We start from the raw sequence: 19,562 nt of genomic DNA, 5'->3' as shown, positions 1-19,562 counted from the left end.
GCCCGCACCGGTGTCTCGGGGTCAGTTCCAGCGGGGCCCAGAGTAGCGTGGCAGGAGCACAGGGTCCCGGCTGGCAGGGGCTCTATGGAGTCAGGCCAGCTCCCCCCTCTCCCTGCTGGTGCAGCCCAGCCTAGCTCCACAGACCCCTGCCGGCCTGCACCCTGCTCTGGGCCCCACTGGTGCTGGCCCTGGGACATTGGTCCCAAGATGGTGACCAGGGGACAGGGTACCTGTCAAGGGGCGGGGCACCTGTCAAGGGACGGGGCTACTCATGCGGCCCTCAACAGCTTGCCAAAACTGGGTAAGCAGCCCTCCACTGAAAATAATTGCCCGCCCCTGCTTTAGAGAGAGTTTAAGATGGAACTGGAGGAGAGGATTTCCAGATAACAGTTGTACATTTAATAAGCTGAGAGAGAAAAGAGAGAATGGCGGTAGTTGGAGTGATTAGTGGGTTAAGGGTTGGGGGTACAGCCCTCCACTGAAAATAATTGCCCGCCCCTGCTTTAGAGAGAGTTTAAGATGGAACTGGAGGAGAGGATTTCCAGATAACAGTTGTACATTTAATAAGCTGAGAGAGAAAAGAGAGAATGGCGGTAGTTGGAGTGATTAGTGGGTTAAGGGTTGGGGTTTTTTTGTTTGTTTGTTTATTTGGTTGGGTTTTTTTGTTTTTTGGGGGTTTTTTTACAATGGGAGAGCAAAAAATACATATCAGTAACTTGGTTATTCATACCCAACTAAAGATATTCTAAATATTTCTGCAATATTGAGTAAATGTTTTATGCTTACAGGTCATCAGAATCAGAATGTCCTTCTTTGACATGCTCATCTTCCATATCATCTATTTCAAGATTGTCTTGATGTTGTACATCTGCTATACTTGGAACATCAACTACTGCCTTGTACAATTTGGAAAGATCTGGGAGTGAACATGTTCTTAACATCTATAAAGATCACAAACACCTCACGTTAAGATGGTTTTTATAACGATTCAGTAACAGAACATGGAACAACTATATTTAAAAATTAAAGCAAAGTATGAAAATCTATTTTGATGCTTTATCTGAAAACAAAAACCACACAGGAAGTATATCCTAAATTCTGAAACCATGAGGTTTTCCATTAGAAGTAAAAGGGATGTTTTCCCTTTTTAATGTTGAAAAGGTACGAGAAACCCAGAAAAAAATATGTAAACTGATGTCCAGTTTCTTTTATCATGTGGATCTGTTCACTTTTTTGCTAGATAACTTTTTAATAATAAAAATGTTACATTGGTCAAAAACTGTACTGTCAAATGTGCATGTGCTTATGCACACATTTAAAAAAAAAATATTCCTGTCAGTTTATAAAAATACATTAAAAATTAATTTCTTTAGTAGGCTACTAAAGACACCTTGCTTAATGGCAACTGAAAAAAAAAAGAAATATCTACTTTTAATTATTCGTGGTGCTCTGGATTATTGTATCTGCAGCTTGGACAATAAAGACACAAGTGATGTGACAAAGCTGAATTCAAGTCTGTTTTTCTAGTAGTAAACAACAGGAAAAGAACATGAAAAAAAACCAACACATTGATTTCATTGGCAACAGAAATAAAAGCATAGCATAGATTAGCTGTCCACTCAGTATTTACATAAGAAGGTTCTGGTAAGGATAATTAGGTTTCTTACAACGTATACGTAATATCCTACACCAGTGGTGCACAACCTTTTCCCCCTGTGGGCCAGATGGGCAGTGGCTGGTCCAACTGCAGGCCACATGGTGGCTCTGGTCTAGCAGCTAGGGCCACGGCAGTAGCCACCATCCAGCCATGTGGAAGGGGGTGGAGAGAACAGCCTGGCTTGAGCCTGGCCCCACAGGTTGGGGAAGGGGGCTTCACCCAGCCCCAAGAAGGCAGGAGGGATGTAACCTGACCCCACAGGGGAGAAAAGGGCCTTGACCCAGCCCTGTGGTATAGCCTGGCCCCACTGCATGGCCTGGTCCCACGGAGGAAAAGGGGGTGTGGCCTGGGCCCAACCCAGGCCCCTGGGGAAAAGGGAGCATGGCCAGGCCTTGTTGGGGAGAAGGGAATGTGACCCAGCCCTGTGGGAAAAGCGGGGGCTGGACCTGGCCTGTGGGGTGGGAGGAGGGCTGTGGCTATATTAATGGCCACTACTCCCTTACATCAAAACTTCCAGACCCCCCAGGGGAGCCTGGCAGGTCAAATGTGCTGGTTTCGCAGGCTGCATTCAGTTCACCCCCGATCCTACACCTTGATATTTTCACTGCAAAGTGTTACTCTTAGAATTTGCTTGCTGTTGGCACTGGCTTAAGTGTGTTCATGTCCAGTTTTGATTCCTTCAGACTAAACTTCTGAAGGTAAACCAACTCACTAAGTGCCAGAAGACCTACTGTACAGTACAGCAGAGCAACACCTGTGTAGAAGCTGAAGTACTTGCACCAGTGCCAGCGTCATGCAGCAATAAGCCCCGGAAAGATATTGTTCCCGTAACAGTGGCCAAAATAACTGAATTTGGTTGTCTGTGACACCTAGGGGTCAGAGTGCCCTAAAATGAAATACTGGTGTATTTTGGGAATGCCTGTTTGCTACCTTTGTGACCACACAGGTTTAGCTCTAGGTAAGCCTCCAATTAAAGCTTATGCTGCTGCTTGATCTAGGAAAGTAGTCCTGGACTTCCTCAGCTTGTGGGGAGAAGCAGAAGTTCAGCCACTGCCATGAAAGCCCTGAAGCAACAAATGTGAATATACAGACAACAGAAAGGAGATGGAGATGCTGGGATATGACAAGGACAACTTCCAATGTCAGGCAACGGAAGTTATCTTTCGGTAAGCCTGCCACAGCAAAGGGCAGGAGAAAAAAAAAATCTAGTAGCACCCTGATAATACAATCAGCACTGAAAGAAGCTCAATGACAAACAGAATGGAGATTTTAATAGTCAGAATAATAGACATCTTGCCAGATTAAGAGAGAACACCCCAAATCAGAGGAAATCATAGAAATTGGACTCATACTCCAAATATTTTCAGCAAGGAATACTAGGGTCTGAAATACCTAGCAAAAATTTCACACAAAATAATATGCTGTACAGTGACACAGGACACAGGTGCCTACCCACAATGTTGCACAGTTTCTCTTAATGCAACCAGGTACTATGAGAATACACCAACCTGGCAAAGGGAGCTGACTATGTAGGCACCTCTGCTGAAAAAGCTACTGGATTTATTTGCACACGATACATACTTCTCTCCTCCCCTCCCCCACATTCAGGTTTCCGAAACTGGGGTGTATGTCTTAGATTTTACATCACTGGAATAGAAGCATGGAAGAAAGAGGCAAGGAAACTCTGTGCTGAAACATCTGCCAAAATGTCTGCCATTTCTCCCAGAAGGAGCAAGCAGCAGGTAAAGTGTCCAGTGTTAACTCTCTCAAAGCTGTTGGTAGGTAGGTTTTGGCTGAAGAGCCATTAAGTGGACTGAAGACAAACAAGCTACTGCAGTCTGTAGCATCTTATCAGGTGTGTGGTGTGCAAGCAATAATTCATTATTTCCAGGAACTTATTTAAATAGCTGCTTCCAGCAAAGCAGCAGCAGTCTTGTTGCTTCCCTTGAAGGGTCTGGGGCCTACCCTTGTCGCTGTCCTGCTATACCAGAACTGTCTCCCCTAGACTGTCTCCTGGGGTGCCACACTTCCTTTATGATTATGTTTCTAGGAGGACTTACTCCATATCATAAGACTCAGGGAAAAATATCTTTCTACATTCTGCCTTCCAAAAAATAAGGTGCATATCTGATTTGTGGCCCTGTAGTATGTGAGAAAATACATGATGTAGAGGTTCTCGTACAGACAAGCCCCAAGATAACATTAGTCTATCAATAAAAATAAGCTTTAGGTACTTGCCTTTGGATTGTTTGCATCAAATAAGCCAGTAGAAAGCCCAATCAACAATGAACTTTTGCCTTTACTTTTGGCTGGTGATACAGAGCGTGAGCGAGGTGGAAATGACTCATCCAGTGAAGACTGAGCTGACAAAATTGGTGAGGCTGTTGGTCTGGTGTGGGGCTGTGCCACCCTCTGGAAAAAGGGTTCAGGTTGCATAGAGTGACCAAGACAAGTTTCTGGCATGATAAGAGAAATAATGTTATAGATCTATGTACATTTAAAAAAAAAACCCTCCAATCCTCTAAGCCTGCAGGGCTCCCCAAGGATCCAAAACTTTCCAGACCCATGTGGAGCCAGGTGAGCTGAACAGCTGCACACCCAACCTGAGTACGTGGGGCTCGGGTGGGGCAGTGCATGGCCCAGTCTAAGTGCTGACCCCGGGATCTGGCCTAGTGACTGTCCTTGTGCAACTTATTTGGCTCAAAAGCTGATGGTAGACGGGGTTCCATTCATATAGCCCAATTTTACTAAAAAACACATACCAGTTAATTACCGTACTTTGGATTCACTTATTTTTACTGTTTTAATTTGGTGGTCAAAAATATTGGTTAGGAAACAACAATGCCTTTTCTGGGTGTGCATTGGGCTCAGCGTGGGGGTGCACCAAGTTCAAAATAAAGCGCTTTTTTGGAGTGGGGGGGGTAGTTATGCCTGTAAGCAGCCTATAGGAAAAAGGAATTACTATCAATGCTACTAATTAAATAAATAAATAAAAAGTAAGATCTACTGACTGACCTAATGAAGCTTCATCCTGTGGTTGGACTTTATCTAGCATTTCTTTCTCTGAAGCTGTATCATCACTGCCATTTTCTTGCTGACAGGCAGAATCATTCTGTGGCCTATGACAGGATACCACAGTCAGAAAAAGAAACCACATCAAATTAATTAACACATGCATCTACTGAAAAATTAACCACCCATTAAAATTAACCATAATAAGACAAAGACAAACAGGGGAACCAAAACCAAACATAATATTTAAGTAAACTATCTAGTTATCTAGTTATCAGTGAAAAACTAGTTAGTGATTCTAATGCTACTACAGGCAGCACTAAAGAAAAGAAGAAAAAAATATAATTACCCATTCTCCTTCACTTCTTTTTCTTTAATCCACACATCATTAACAGTGATGGGAAATTCTTTGCTTTTGTGCTTTTTATTTCCTTCTATTTCTTCCAGCAACTCTGTTTCCAAATCATCAGGCTCTAAATTCAATAAAATCACAACTGAAGAGCATCAAGTAAAATACATTCCTTGAAAAAAAACAGAGAAGCTTCAAGGAAAGCTCTCTCATCTTAAAATAGTTACATTTACATCCTTGGAGTTTTAAAAGCTGGACGTGGCAAAGAAAGATGAGCGCGACCCTGAGGTATGTGGCGCTGCAGACCTGTCTGCGGCACCGCATACTGCGCATTCACATGTTCCCTGCAAGGTAGCAGTACAGGGTTTTTTTTTACCCTGGGAGATCCTGGGGTCAAAAAATACCCATGCGAAGAAAGCAGGGCAGTGCCTGCAGGGGCAGCGTGGGCCATCCAAAACCAGAGCCTGGCTGCCCAGAGCCACACTCCAGTGGCTGACTAGGCTCCAAGTGGCAGGATCACCACAGCTGCAGCTCCCCAAGGCTCCCAGGACTCAGATGAGACTGCTGGGGCATGGTTGCTGGCCCCAGCCTCCCTTACCCCACCCATGATAACCTATGTGCCAGAGCACATGTGGCACAGGTATTCCCAGGGACAAGTAGCAGTGGCACAAGTTATGCTGCTGCTTCTTGTCCCCGGGGAAACAAATCTCCACACTCATGTGGACGCAGTCTGGGTTTAATAGAAGGATGTTATGATGGCAGCTCTGCCTCCTTATAGAACCCACTATTCATTCTCACAGCCACAAAGAGCACTGGTTTCCTGAAAACTCAGCAGCACCAATGTTCCCCATTTAGAATTGGAAAATATGTAGATGCCTCTTCAGTGAAAAAGCTTGGCATCTCCTTGTTCCACAGACAGTCGCACAACATAACAAATCAAACAGAGTTTTGACATTTAACATATTCCATTTGTAACCTATAATGATATATTAATCATATCAAAATTCTGGCAAATTTTTCTTTTTAAAAAGGAACCCAGAGTTACACCATTATTAATTCCTTAACCCTAAATAGTATTAATGAAAACTCATACCATCCAGCACAGCAGGCAGGGACAAAATCTGGGTGGTTCCAGATGTCTGCGACTCCTCAGGTATTGTCCTTTCAGACTCAGTGACAACAACTGGTTCTGAAGATTTCTCTTCAATTGGAGAAGCAGTTTGCTCTTTTACTGTTAAAGGTTGAGAAGTTTCCTCTTCAGATATTTCTACAGTTTCAAATACAAAATTTACTGTACAGTTTAAAAAAAAACAAACCTCAGAGAGTTATACCTGGTTTGGCACAAGTTTCAATCTGGTAAACAGCAAATTGTAAAGCCAATAAATTAAGCTAAGTCTCCATACACAGGCAAGCACTGGCACTAATACAGGGGAAACCACCACATTTAACACCCTTTTTTAAGTAAAAAGATGCATTTACTCTGTTCTAACAAAATTAACTCATTATACTTGCTATAACTGAAGCAGTTTTCTAGTATCTTTTAAGTTTCTTTGTTTAGGACTAATAAACCAGATAGTGTGCACAGTATGTTGCTGGATTTCAGATTTCACCAAGAATTGTTCTATTTTTACCTATAAGAGTATAACTGTTTGATGCATGAAAGGTTGCACGTGTGCCTGATTTAAAATAAAAAATAAAACAAAGTGACGTAACTACAAACTGACTCAAGCTTACTTAGACTATAAGATATGACTGTTATGCTTACTCAGCTAAGTAATACTGCTGATATTTTGATAAGGGTAAACCTAACAACACTGCAAAAGACTGAGTTGAAAATATGAAGTTTTTTGCTTTAGACATTTATTGTAATATAGAAAAATACCATTTACAAAATAACAGTCCATTTAAATTTTAAAGCATAGGATTACACATGTAATAAAAAATTCAAGTGCAACAACATGGATGTAGGTTTTTGCTAGGACACCACAGTGAAGGGTCTCAGATTCTCAGCAGAGGAAAAGAAAAATATTAACAGTTGACATGCCAAAGCCCTAATAATTTCTATGTTCCAACCTCAAAAGCAGTAAGATACAAAAGCAAGAGTGAAACAGGTGTTTTATCTCATTGGAAACAGGTCAGAAACAAGCAGGAATGGAAGACTTCAGAAAAGTTGATATCAAGAAGTGATAGAACGGTTAAACAACTTAACGGAAGGTTTAAAACAGTGTACTGTGATTGTTTTTAAAACACTGATTTCTATTTGTTTTGTCCTTTACTGGAAAAGTATTCCACTTTGTCAAATTTCTAATCCCTCATTATTAACTGGAGACAAGAAAGTTTTGCCCAACTAAAAATATTCCTTCAGAAACAAGTTGAGGCAAAATGTGATGTACTGTATAAGGAAAAAATGTTTCTCTAATTCCAAAATATCAGTCTATGAAAAGTTATTTTGCAGCCTTGCAGTTCAGAAAACCACCGATTCTTGCTTACCATTTGTGATACTTATTTCCTCCATTACATCAGTCTGAAGCTGTAGCTCTGCTTCTCCCAGTACTTTCAAAACTGAATCTGTAGGACTTTTGCCCCAATGCTTCCGGTGGTGCTCACCAATATCTAGTTTAATTACCTCCCCCACAGTACACTCTGATGGGAAATATGAAAAACAAGTATGTTTAACATTTGCTTTGTTCATATTCTGACAAAACAAAGATGAAGGGAAATCATACAAGCTGCATATACTACTTATCTTTTTGGTTTTTTCACCATTACAACACAATAAATGACAAAAGATACTCCCTCATCCCTGCAGCAAATCCAACAATCTAAAGAATTTCACTCTAGGGCCTTAGTTTTAGCAGATCCCACTGTAATTTCCTGTCTTCAATAGCAAAAGCCACTATGAAAAAAAAAAAAGATCAGAATGAGCTGTTTTGTCAACAGATGAAGTACTGCATGTCAACCACAGAGAAAACAGTGGTTTCATTTTCACTGCTTGTATTGATCTTGATTTCATACTAGCTAGGAACTTACTTTACGTCCCTAGCAACCTACCTGATGAGAAAGAATGGGGTTAATACAAATATTTCCTGCCCTTCTAACTAGCAAAGCTTGTGCCAGCCCCCCGCCCCAGCCTCCATCCCTGCCTTGCCTCACCTCGGGGAGGAGCCGCTACCTGCCCCAGTGAGGCTCTGCAGGCTCTGGTACACTGCTCCGCTCCCCCGCATCGCCTCAGGGAGCAAGGAGGCACGTGGCGTCAAGGCCAGGGAGCAGAGCCCCCGGCTCCCACCCCTGGTCCCAGCCACTGGCCCACAGCCTTCAGCCCCTGGCCCCAGCCCCCGGTCCTCTTCAGTAAGTGTCCCACACTGGACTGAGGCGATGCGCTCACGGACCGAGGCAGCGCGCTCACGGACCGCTGCTCCTTAGAGGGAACATAGGGTGGCAAGCGGCAGCAGTGTTGTGTCTGTGTGGCCCTGCTTTCATGCCACCCAGGCCCTACTCCTGTGAGACAGTGGTGCAGGGTGGCGGCGCTCTGTCCCCATGTACCCCCTGTGACTTTTCAAAGTACCCCCGGTTGACAACCCCTGCTGTAGAGAGATGTTCTGGCTGCTCTGGCTCTGCCAGACAGTAGTGTCTCCCCTCCTTTAGTTCTGCCCCAGCTCCTCCAGCACACCTGGAGCTGGAAGAAGTGAAGAGAGGGCAGTTTGCCTCAAGCGGGGCATTTTGCCCTGCAACAAAGCACATATGCAAGGGCAGCAAAAAGTAATGGTGCAAATCTGTGCTGCTACTATTTTTGCCGCTACAAGCGCACGCCCCTGCATGTGGGGATGTGCCCTTAGTCCGTGTGGCAGAAATGCCACTGTCGGTGCCCCTCTCCAGAGACCTGTCTCTGCCAGCCTGAGAGGCTGGTGTTGAATCCCTCAGGGCGGGGATCTCCCTCCCTGGTCTGCATGACAAAAGCCTGGGGCCTGGGAGGCGGATACTCTGGTCACCTGGGCAGGGGGGAAAGCCCGGCCCTGCGCACGGGCCCAGGTAGTCATCCAGGTGAATCTGAAACTGGGAGAGGAGCTTCACCATCTGAAACTGGCTCTCTCCTCATAAACGCATGCTCCAAGAGTGGCCTGCCTCCAGAGGAAAACTCCAACCACCTCCGGATGATGCGAGTGAGTAAGCTGCTCGAGATCAGACTAGATATTTAGGTTACAGTAACTCAGATGCGTGTTTAAAAAGGCTACCATCAGCCTGGTTTGCTCTACGGGATTCCTCTGATATTTCTATGATACTGCTCTACCTTTTACCCTGTTTCCACCCTACCCCCTGTAATCAATAAAGTTCTCCTTTGTGACCGGTGTGGGAGACTTATTGAGGGGTGGGTCTAAATTATGCTGAGGAGGCCCCTTAGGTTTGCGGACTAAGGGAGACTTTCCTAATAAGCCCCTGACTTGGGGAAGTGCCCCAAGTGCTTGTATTGGGTCTAGTACCCATTGGACGATCAGGCCTGTGTTCTCCAAGGTGCGCAGAGCCAGAATTGAGTCCAGAGCCTTGGATGGTGGCAGCGGGAACCCCAGGCTAGCGGGTGTGCTCCAGGGAAGGGGTCGGCCGGACATGAGGCACCCCAAGGGAGGCACTTGGAGCCTGGAAGGTGGTCGGGCGCAGGGAGGTGGGCGGCTCAACGCAGGAGCGCCCCCTACTGGCCTGTCACACTCCGTTGGTACACATTAACTGGTTAATCACATCTTAAGTGTAATCACTGATTAAGCTGTTACCCAGCCACACATTAATGCAATTAATGGCATGATAAAAAAGGAATAAGCACAAAGTTTATACATCAAATGTGTAATAACTTTGTGGCTGGTTCTTATCACACCATTAACTGAACATGTGGCTAGGCTACAGCTCCCAGCAGCAGACTGCACCCCCAAGACTGGGAGCCCCATCGGGTGACAGCTCCCAGCCTCAGGAATGCTTGGTGGGATCCCTGATCATTTTTCATAAAAAAAGCACTTAAAAGGGTTCATTTCAGTGCTAAAAGCATTTTGTAAATTTGGGAAATGTAACTCTGCTCTGCAGATTCTTTTTTTCCCCCTATGGAATTAACATCTCATTTTAAAACTAACTGCTTTAGATTTTAGCAACACACCAGCCACACTGATTCTCTTTTTCAGCAAGGATGTTTAATCCTAGCTAAAAGTGAAAAAGAATAAGGGAAATTATTAAAGTGTTACTTTTAAGCTTCAAATGCCATATGTGTTTTTCCTTCTTTTAAATAAAGCTGTTTGCAGTGGGAGTATATTCAAATAACTTTATATAGCCTTAACCTAAATTAACCCCTTCACAGATGACTTGCTAGGAATATTCAATCATGTGATTTATATATTAATTGCAAAAATAGAACATAACCACCTACAATTTTTTAAAGAGCACAGACAAAAAAGCAGCATTGACTACAAAGACAGTGTTTACTGCTGTTTAGACTAGCGGTCAGAAACCTTTCAGGAGCAGCAGACTGCTTTTATGGAGCTCGATCCAAAGGCTTAAAGCCCACCACTTCTGACCCAGCCACTGCTGATTTCTCTCCTGCCCACCCCCTGACCAGTGCCAACCTGATGCCAAATTGTTGCCAATGTACTGTCTTTGCCAGCCAGATCCAGCCCAGAGGCCATAAATTGCCAATTCCTGGCTTAGATAATGAAGAGTTATAATTATAGAGCACTTCTTGTTCTGATACTACGCATAGCAGATTGGTACAACCTTTCAAACAAGAAAGTGTGCTTACTTTCTGTCCCAGACAATGTTTCTTCCATTGTTAGTTCTGCTAGAGGAACCACTAACTCAGCTGCCTCTGGTTGCCATTTCTTGCGATCCCCTGGATATTTTACTTCATGCTGTTCCTTACTATCTTCAGTCACCTCTGTTGCACAGATGTCTTGAGGCTCCTTTTTGACTTTTGCATCCTCCTGGGCTTTAAGATTTTGATTCAGTCTTCTCAGTATTTCTCGCTTATTCTAAGAAAGGGCCAAAAACATGCCACAAACTTGAAACTCAGAAGGGAAAGGAATAGACCAGTGAACAGAAATTTGAACAATTTAACTTACTTGGATGGCATTATCTGGCCTTTTTATTTCCTCAGAAGTTTCTGGGACAGAAGCTGCATTTTCATCCTTTAAATTCAGGGGGAACAAAATACAACACAGGAGAACAGGTCAGAAAAATACACTCAGAGTATTAAGAACCTTTACTGGGAGAAGAAAGAATTAACCTTTCTAACATCTTTCCATTGATAACAGCACAATGAATATTTTCAGCTTTTGAACAAATGTTTGTATCATTCACTAAATGGAGACTGATGGTTAAAAAAAAAAAATCAATAGATTAAGCAAATGAAAAAAAAAAAGGTTCAGAACAGGAATTGTGTGATAGAAAAGTTAAAGTTGGGACTGTTCTACAGATCAGTAATCTGAAGTTAGGAATAGGTCAAAGGAATAGGTTCTCTCCTGATAAACAAGAGAAAAGTACAAGGACAAATTTAAGGTATTTCCTAGGCAAAATGGAAAAAGGGGGGTAAATCTAAGAATGTCACTGGAAATGAAAGAAGGAAATAGAGAACAATGAGCTTTAAGTAACCAGAAGAATAACGGAAACAGCAGTTTCTTGATATTCAAGCACAAACAAATCAACAGCATCAGAAGATTTACCCATCATCAAAAAGAAAGATGGAAGGGACCGCAGGAGGTGATTTAGTTCAGTGTTAAAGACAGGATAATCTGTGTGTAAATCATCCCATTCAGGTGTTTGTCTAGCCTGCTCTTCAAGATCTTTAAGGATGGAGATCCCACAACCTCTCTAGATAACCTGTTCCAATTCTTAATCACCCTCTTAGTGAGAAAGTTCTTTCTAATATTAAACCTAAATTCTCCTGCAATTTGACACCATTGCTCTTAACCCTGCTCTTTGTGACTGGAGCATCTCCATTCTCTATAGAACCACTCTTCAGGTATTTGAAGACTTATCAAATGCCCCCTCAGTCTTCTCTTCTCCAGACTAAATAATCCAAGTTCTTTCAGGCTTTCCTCATAAATCACGTTTACCAGCCCTCTAATAATTTTTGTTAATCTCTGTTGAACTCCCTCCAATCTGTCCACATCCTTGTTGAAGTGTAGGCCCCAAACTGGACACAGTACACTCCAGGTGAGGCCTCGTCAGTGCTGACTAGAGTGGAAGAATCATTTCCTCATTTGCAAGTGATATTCCTACTATTGCCCCCCCCTTTTTTCCCCCCAAAGAAAAGCAGACTTGCCTCAAATCCATCTTAACGTGCAGGTATTTTTCTGCAGTACTATAGCCTAGCCAGTCATTCCTCAGTCTGTATTTGTGCATGTGACGGTTCCCTCCAAAGTGTAGGACTTTGCATTTGTCCTTGTTTAATTTTATTCATTTGATTTTTGGACCATTTATCCAGTTTATCAAAGTCATTCTGGATCCCAACTCGTCCCCTTGTAGAATGGCTGCAACTCCACCAAGCTTGGTGTCATCATGCAAGATCACCAATGACACTAAACTTTGAGGCAGAGTGTCCACACCTGAGGATAGGCTGATGACCCAGGCTGACTTGGATAGGCTTAGGAAGTGGGCGGATATAAACCTGATGATGTTCAATACCAAAAAATGCAAGGTACTCCACCTTGGGGGGGAAAAAACTCCACAGCATGTTTATAGGCTCAGCAGCGCTATGCTTGCTAGCATCACAGCTGAAAGAGATTTAGGAGTCATGATTGACCACAAGATGAACATGAGCCACCAACGTGATGTCACAGCTCGTAAAGCGAACACAACTCTGGCTTGCATCCATAGAAATTCACTTGCTTCAGGTAAATCTGAGGATGTCATCCTCCCACTGTACTTGGCCTTGGCGAAGCCGCAGCTGGATGACTGCATTCAATTCTGGGCTCCACAATTCAAGGATGTGGAGAAGCTTGAGAGTCCAGAGAACCACGCACATGATCAGCAGGAGAACAGGCCTTATGATGAGAAGCTGAGAGCCATGGGACTCTTCAGCCTGGAAAAGTACAGGCTCAGGGGGGACCTGGTGGTAGCCTATAAGTACATAAGGGGTGTGCATCAGGGTCTTGGGGAATGTCTGTTCACCAGAGCACCCCAAGGGGTGACAAGGACCAGTGGTCACAAACTCCTCCAAAACTGTTTTAGGCTGGACATAAGGAAAAATTTCTTTATTGTTCGAGCCCCCAAGACCTGGAATAGACTCCCTCCAGAGGTGGTACAGGAGCCTATTCTGGACTCTTAAGAAATGTTTGGGCACTTATCTTGCTGGGATCGTTTGACCCTAGCTGACTTCCTCCCCTGAGGCAGGGGGCTGGACTTGATGATCTGTCAAGGTCCCTTTCAGCCCTAATGTCTATTAAATCTGTGAAGATGAGGAAAGGAGGAGCCACAATTATGCCAAAAAAAGGCAAATATTCATTTCGTGGCACTGTACAGACCCTGCCAATAGTTATTTCCTAGTTGTGTCTGCACATACATTTAGGTGAAGGCAGGATTGAAATCACTCTTGTATTTCACACCCCTAATATTTAAATTTAATTTTCTAGATTTAAAAATACTATTTCCAGGGACTATTTGACTTTGCATAAATCTTCATTTGGAATGTAATTTTGCTTAAGAAAATATTTGAAACAAATTATTTTTTTTAAATTTCCTTGAAATATTTCAGATTTTAAATCAGGTCCCTACAGCAAATGAAATAAATCCTTGAAAAAAGAGAAGATAGTGCATGAAATACCTACATATAGCTCAGGGATGGGACAGCTTTAAAAAAAAAACCAAACCAACCATCCCATGAAAGTGGTTCCCTTTTGCCATAATTTGAAGACAAGGAGCTGCCAAGCCTGCCTTCTCTGATCCACCAGTTTCACTCAGAACATATAGACACCCAACACATTTCACTCCAAGGAGCAAAACTGAGGTGTAGATGCAAAGTTATGCAATTAGGGGTAATGAAAGGACATAGTTGTGAAAAATTATATACATTCTTAAGAAGAGTGCATCCAACATGGACCGGAGAGATTCTAGGATTTTTAATCCAAGTTTTTCAGTTCTATTACTCAGAAGTACTTATAAGTACATAAACACTTGAAAGATCTAGTCTGTGCAACCATAGGGAAAGGCAACTACTAATGAGTAAATTAGCTGCCACTGATATGAAAGAAAAAGTTCTTCAATTTGTACACCACTGAAAAGCATGATTTACTAGAATACAAGAAGGTGAGCAGGTCATTAGATAATACAGCTCGGTATAAAGATATTTTTCAGAACTTAAGGTAATGATTTTAACTAGATGGTATTAACTACTGCTAATTAATAATATTTTGATCAGTGATTGGAGTACCCAGCATTAATGTATGAAGGTATTTGATCCTACATGCTTAGAGTTGAAAGAGGTTGAAGGAAATAAGCAACTGAAACACTTTTTCTGACAAAAAATGAGTTGTGTCAAGAGCTGTTAATAAGCATGACAAAGATTTGGCGTTATCACAAAAACAGAAATAAAATCAGGTTTTTTTCATATTTTTCAAGATCAAATGTACTATAGCATAAGACTAATCTACTGAAGGGGAACAACACAACACTGATTAATTTGCTGGCCTTGCAAATAGGACATTTTTTGGCACCATGAGTCTCACTGAAATGTATCCACAGTGATAATTTACATATATGTTTCAGGCCTTCCAGCAGCTATTCAACATCATTTTAATTCAGGAAGAATATATGTTCATCTTCAACATCACAAATCAGCAAAGATGATACCATGGGAACTGAAAAAAGGTATAGATTTGGAACTTGCAAAAACATTACAGTTTTCAATGAAGCATAAATAGAATAATTCAAAGAAATGATTGAAGGCCATTATCTTGCACAGACTTTTGTAAAAAGTTTGAATTGAAAGATTCACTACTAGATGCTGATGGTAAAGAAACCAGGGCAAAAAGTCACATCAAGATTTCAAAGTGCAACTAATATTCATGCAAGATAATTTGCTGCACGTAAGGGGGGAAAAATATATTCCTATAAAAACAGTTACATTATGTGCCTGAAAAACCCCCCTACAGAAAACTGTGTTCAAATAAATTCAGATATTACTGTAAATTCCAATTTTGTAAATACTTCTTCATATGCTTAACTTCTGCTACTACAAGCAGTCTCATTTAATATCAGCTTGAACTGTTTGCAGTGTTAGAGTCAAAGGTATAACCAGTTGCAGGATTAAATATCCCAAAAACAGAATGATGTGTTTGCACCATTTCCAAAAACACATACAATAGCAAGAACATCCCATGCAGTCATCCTCAGAAATATTTAGTATACTATTCAAAAACTCATTAAGAAGTAGTAACATGAAATATGGCCCTATAGTTAAAAAATCTGTAAATTAAACTCACAGTACTTCAACACTTAAAAGAACTTTCCCTTGCATGTCTACAGAAGCAATTCTTCTGTCCTACCCAGCACTGATGAGGCTTGATTACTGCTGTTCAAGTTTGCACACCATATTTCAAGGAAGATGTGGTCAAATTAGAAAATGTCTGCTCACCAGAGAAAACGTCATATGAGAGAAGGCTGGAAGATCTAAGATTATGTCCATGTTTGAAAGTTTTTAAGAGCAGGTTTGACAAACACTTGGATAAAATAGTTTAGATAGCAATGATCTCCCTTCAGTAGGGGGTTGGACTAGATGACCTGTTGAGATCTCTCCCAGCCCTTTTTTTCCCCTGAGGTATCCAGTTATTATTAAAAACATACGTTTCAAAATACCAAAAGTTCTTGAATTAATACATATTCTTCAAATCTCCTAAATTGGTAGATTTGTCTCCTGTTTCTTCATTGATTTTAAATGTTGGTGGAGTACCTACCGCACCCACTTCCTTCAATGCAGAAGTCATGGAGATGATGGGTGAACCGGGCTTAAATGGAGGCTGTGGTTTGACAGAAGGTACTCCAGGTTCATGCTGACCAGGCACAGGACTAGCTCCTGCTGCTGCCACATGGAAAGGAATATTAGGATTCTTTACCCCTTTGGCTGCCAACTGTGGAAAAACAGAACAAAACCATGCTACAGTAATACAAACCAACAAGTGAAATACATCAGTCCTGTTACATTCATAAGCTTTCTTATATTTGTGTGGTTACCAGTTTAAAGAAATCCTTGTACCAGTAGGTACATTATGAATTATGTTTTCAAAGAAGTAATCTTAAATGACAAACAGTTTTCCTTGGAAGGCTGGTTTTGAGAGAACACCACATGGTAGTATCAAAATGATGTCATAGCTGTTATGGTCAAGGATGCATCTCTCATTTATTAGCAACCTGATAATTGCTTACATGTTATTTTTGTTTACATACACACTCCTTTGTTTTATCTGCTAACCAGCTCTGCTACATCTGCCTTTTTTCCCCCCCCTCAGAAACATGAGGAACGGCACAGTGGTACCCAGAAACTCATCTATGTCCCTACCTAAACATGCATGCAATCCAATAAAAGACATCACCCACAAAAAAATTGTTCTCTTCCATTTTGAAAGATCAACACCTTACATTAAGAACTCAGCTCATGTAAGATACTACCTGTGCATAGTACTTATATAGTACCACATGAGACAAGTGAACCAGGGGTGCCCAACCTGTGGCCCATGTGCCACAAGTGTCACATAGTTGCTGTGTGTGGCACACGAGCCCTGGGCACCCAGTGAACAGGAGGCATTAGAATAGAGACAGGGAGTCAAGCGGCCAGTAGACCAGAGGAGGGGCAGGACAATGCTGCAGTAAGTGGTGTCAGGTGTCACTACCACGAGCCAGGTTTACCCTTCCCTGGCCCTCAGGTAATTCAAGGGATCCTCATTTACTATAGAAAACTGTAGCTGTTGCAGGACCAGGGAAGGGTTACCTGGCTCTTGGTAATGACAGCTCCTCTTAGAGCAATGTCCTGCCCCTGCTCTGCATGGCTGGAGACTCGAGTCCCCCTGCCTACAGTCCAAACATTTGGACACAAACCCTTATCAGGTATACACTGGGCAGCAGGGGTTAAAGCAGCACTTGTGGGGGACAGAACTTAATTTGTGGCATACCTGGCAAGAAGGTTAGTCACCTCTGATCTAATTTAACCAACCTAAGAAGAGATTACTACAATGGAAGAAATAAAGGTTCTTCATGTAAGCCTAAACTGTGGTCACATAATTAAAAGAAAGTAAGAGACATAGGGAAAGCTTGCTGAACTGATGTGAAGACAGCTATACCCATGGACTGTAGAAAATGTCATAGCAACAGCAAAATAAGCCAGTGAGCTAGTGATTTACAGTAAAATCCACTGACAAAATAGGTGATGTCAGAAGATAAGTGCTCAACATGATCTCAATTTTTTATATTTAAAAAAAATAACTTCAGCAATCCCTTTAAAAGGAAGCGTATTAAAGATTCTATGCATAGAGGTTTTAAAATCTTGGAAGAGGAGAAGCAAAATGACATATCTGAAAGTGTATCTACTTAATGATAGGGAAACACAAGACAGTAATTATTATTGGTACCTTCCCACCCTTGAATTCTTACCCAAGATCTTTCTATTAGCATCCACATGTGAAAAGGAACAGGGATCTTAAGTATCATTTTCTGTACACCTGCTTTTGTAAATCACATGCTTTCAATATTTAAATTTTGTTTAAATACAGAATGGCAGTGCCACAAAGTGAAACAAAGTAGCACCATAGCCTGGCAAATATTGACAGCAATAATAATTTACATAAATTCTAGCTAGTCCTGTAGTTTATTGCAACAATGGAAACTAGCTGAAATGCATCCTTCTAATCATTACTTGTTTATTCATTAAATAATTTATATGAGTTGAGCACAAACTTATCAAATGACAAGTTGATAAGTACCACAAAAAGGGACAAGTAATTTCACACATGATTTCATCCTAATTAAAAGGATTGTCAGCTATATGCTATTTCCTATTTACTGGCCTCATAATACCTTCCTTTTAGAGCAGCAATATTATGTATTTGACTTTGCACTCCAAAGAGTTTATGAGCAAAAGAAACAGTTATGCACATTTCAGTAAGTTAGAGACCATCACCAAATACTTCAAGGTTAAATCAATGATTTTTCAGGTTTGATGTATACTTTAAACTCAGGCCAAAATTTTCATGCCTGGGTGACTGATGCCAATCTTCTAAATAAGAGTAGCCTGACTCTCCCAGAGTCTCATTTTTGCTACAGTAAACTAGACTTGAAAGTCTTTTTAATGTTTTAGACACTGCATTCTTTGGCTGAGAGATGAAAAGTCAAGTAGTGATCATTCCACATAAAACTATGCTATAAAACATCTTCTTACATGTTCTTCCCAAGCTCTCTTCTCTCTTTCATATGCTTCTTTTCTCTTTCGCTCTAGCTGTTCTTTCAGAACTGCAGCTCTTGCATTCGCTTGGGCCTACAAATAAGAAACCAGCAGACTTTAAACTAGCATTACAACCAATAGCTTTCCAACTTCATTCCATGGACCACTTTAAAAAAAAAAAAGAAAAGAAGAAACTCTCACAGACTGCCTTGCTTCCTAAAATCCAAAACCTACATTCTTTAAATTCTCAAAAAGAGCTGTTTTGCACATCATGAGAAAGGGTTTTTCAGACCATAGGAGAGCCATGACCGGATGTGATAACTTATGTCACGCTTAAAACAGGAAACACCAGAAAGAAAACAAATCAATGGCTTATTCTGTCCTAAAGTCATTTTCCTGGGTGATACTAAAGGAATTCAAAATTTAATTGTGCATTTCATCCAAACAAAATGCAAATGAAAAAATTATTGAACTAATGCAGTGTTAGGACAAAAAATTCAACCCCACACACACGTAAAATGAAGTTTGTGCTTTGTAGAAAACATCATCAAAATACATAAGTCAGGCAATTAGAGGGTTTCTGTAAATAATATATATAAAGAGGTACCAAATCAATTGCATTAAGAAACGTAAAAACCCTGTCTGTCTCTGTCTGTGTGTATAGATCCTGCTCATACACAATCACCTGATATATATACATGTGTGTTTATTAACAGATTCATCTTATAACCAAATTTAACATTTAAACATATGCACACAAGCACACATTTAAATGCTAAATTTGTTAGTTGATAAGCTGAATCTGCTAATAAGCACACAAAAAACATTTTCTCTTCTTTAAGTAAACTTAATTAAGCATAACCTACTAATGTTTGTTTTTACATTGTATTTCTTTCTATCAACTGAAATGGCCAGTTGTACCTTGTGCAAACATGTGCAATGCAGTTACATTGTTGCTTCACATGCTGCTGTTGCAACAGAATTCAGAACACTCTATAGGTTGTGTGTCTATATACCATTGAAGAACATAGATCTAGAAACTTTCTTTATTAGAGAAGCATAACTTTGAAATTAAGGCATAAATCAGCATTTAAAACAGTGCGTTTGCCAGGTCTGACAAAACACAGTGAAAACATTGCAATATT

The 19,562-nt window shown here is 41.3% G+C and overlaps 1 protein-coding gene across 8 annotated transcripts in view; it reads right to left on the bottom strand.

Annotated features, from left to right (window-relative positions):
* NEK1 (NIMA related kinase 1) overlaps window positions 1-19,562 on the bottom strand; it is an 87,449-nt gene that overhangs the window by 13,597 nt on the left and 54,290 nt on the right. For all 8 annotated transcript variants that reach the window (XM_025207117.1, XM_006026210.3, XM_025207121.1 and 5 more), the window contains 10 exons: window positions 18,415-18,510; window positions 15,941-16,114; window positions 11,111-11,176; window positions 10,792-11,020; window positions 7,509-7,661; window positions 6,112-6,285; window positions 5,019-5,142; window positions 4,673-4,776; window positions 3,896-4,113; window positions 787-941 (listed from right to left, as the gene is read on the bottom strand). In XM_025207117.1, the coding sequence (XP_025062902.1) occupies window positions 787-941; window positions 3,896-4,113; window positions 4,673-4,776; window positions 5,019-5,142; window positions 6,112-6,285; window positions 7,509-7,661; window positions 10,792-11,020; window positions 11,111-11,176; window positions 15,941-16,114; window positions 18,415-18,510 (1,493 nt within the window). The remainder of the gene's footprint in view (window positions 1-786; window positions 942-3,895; window positions 4,114-4,672; window positions 4,777-5,018; window positions 5,143-6,111; window positions 6,286-7,508; window positions 7,662-10,791; window positions 11,021-11,110; window positions 11,177-15,940; window positions 16,115-18,414; window positions 18,511-19,562) is intronic.

This window comes from Alligator sinensis, unplaced genomic scaffold, assembly GCF_000455745.1.
Source record: "Alligator sinensis unplaced genomic scaffold, ASM45574v1 scaffold512_2, whole genome shotgun sequence".
NCBI lineage: Eukaryota > Metazoa > Chordata > Crocodylia > Alligatoridae > Alligator > Alligator sinensis.
Note: the sequence above shows the minus strand (reverse complement) of the source record. Positions and strands in the feature narration are given on the sequence as shown.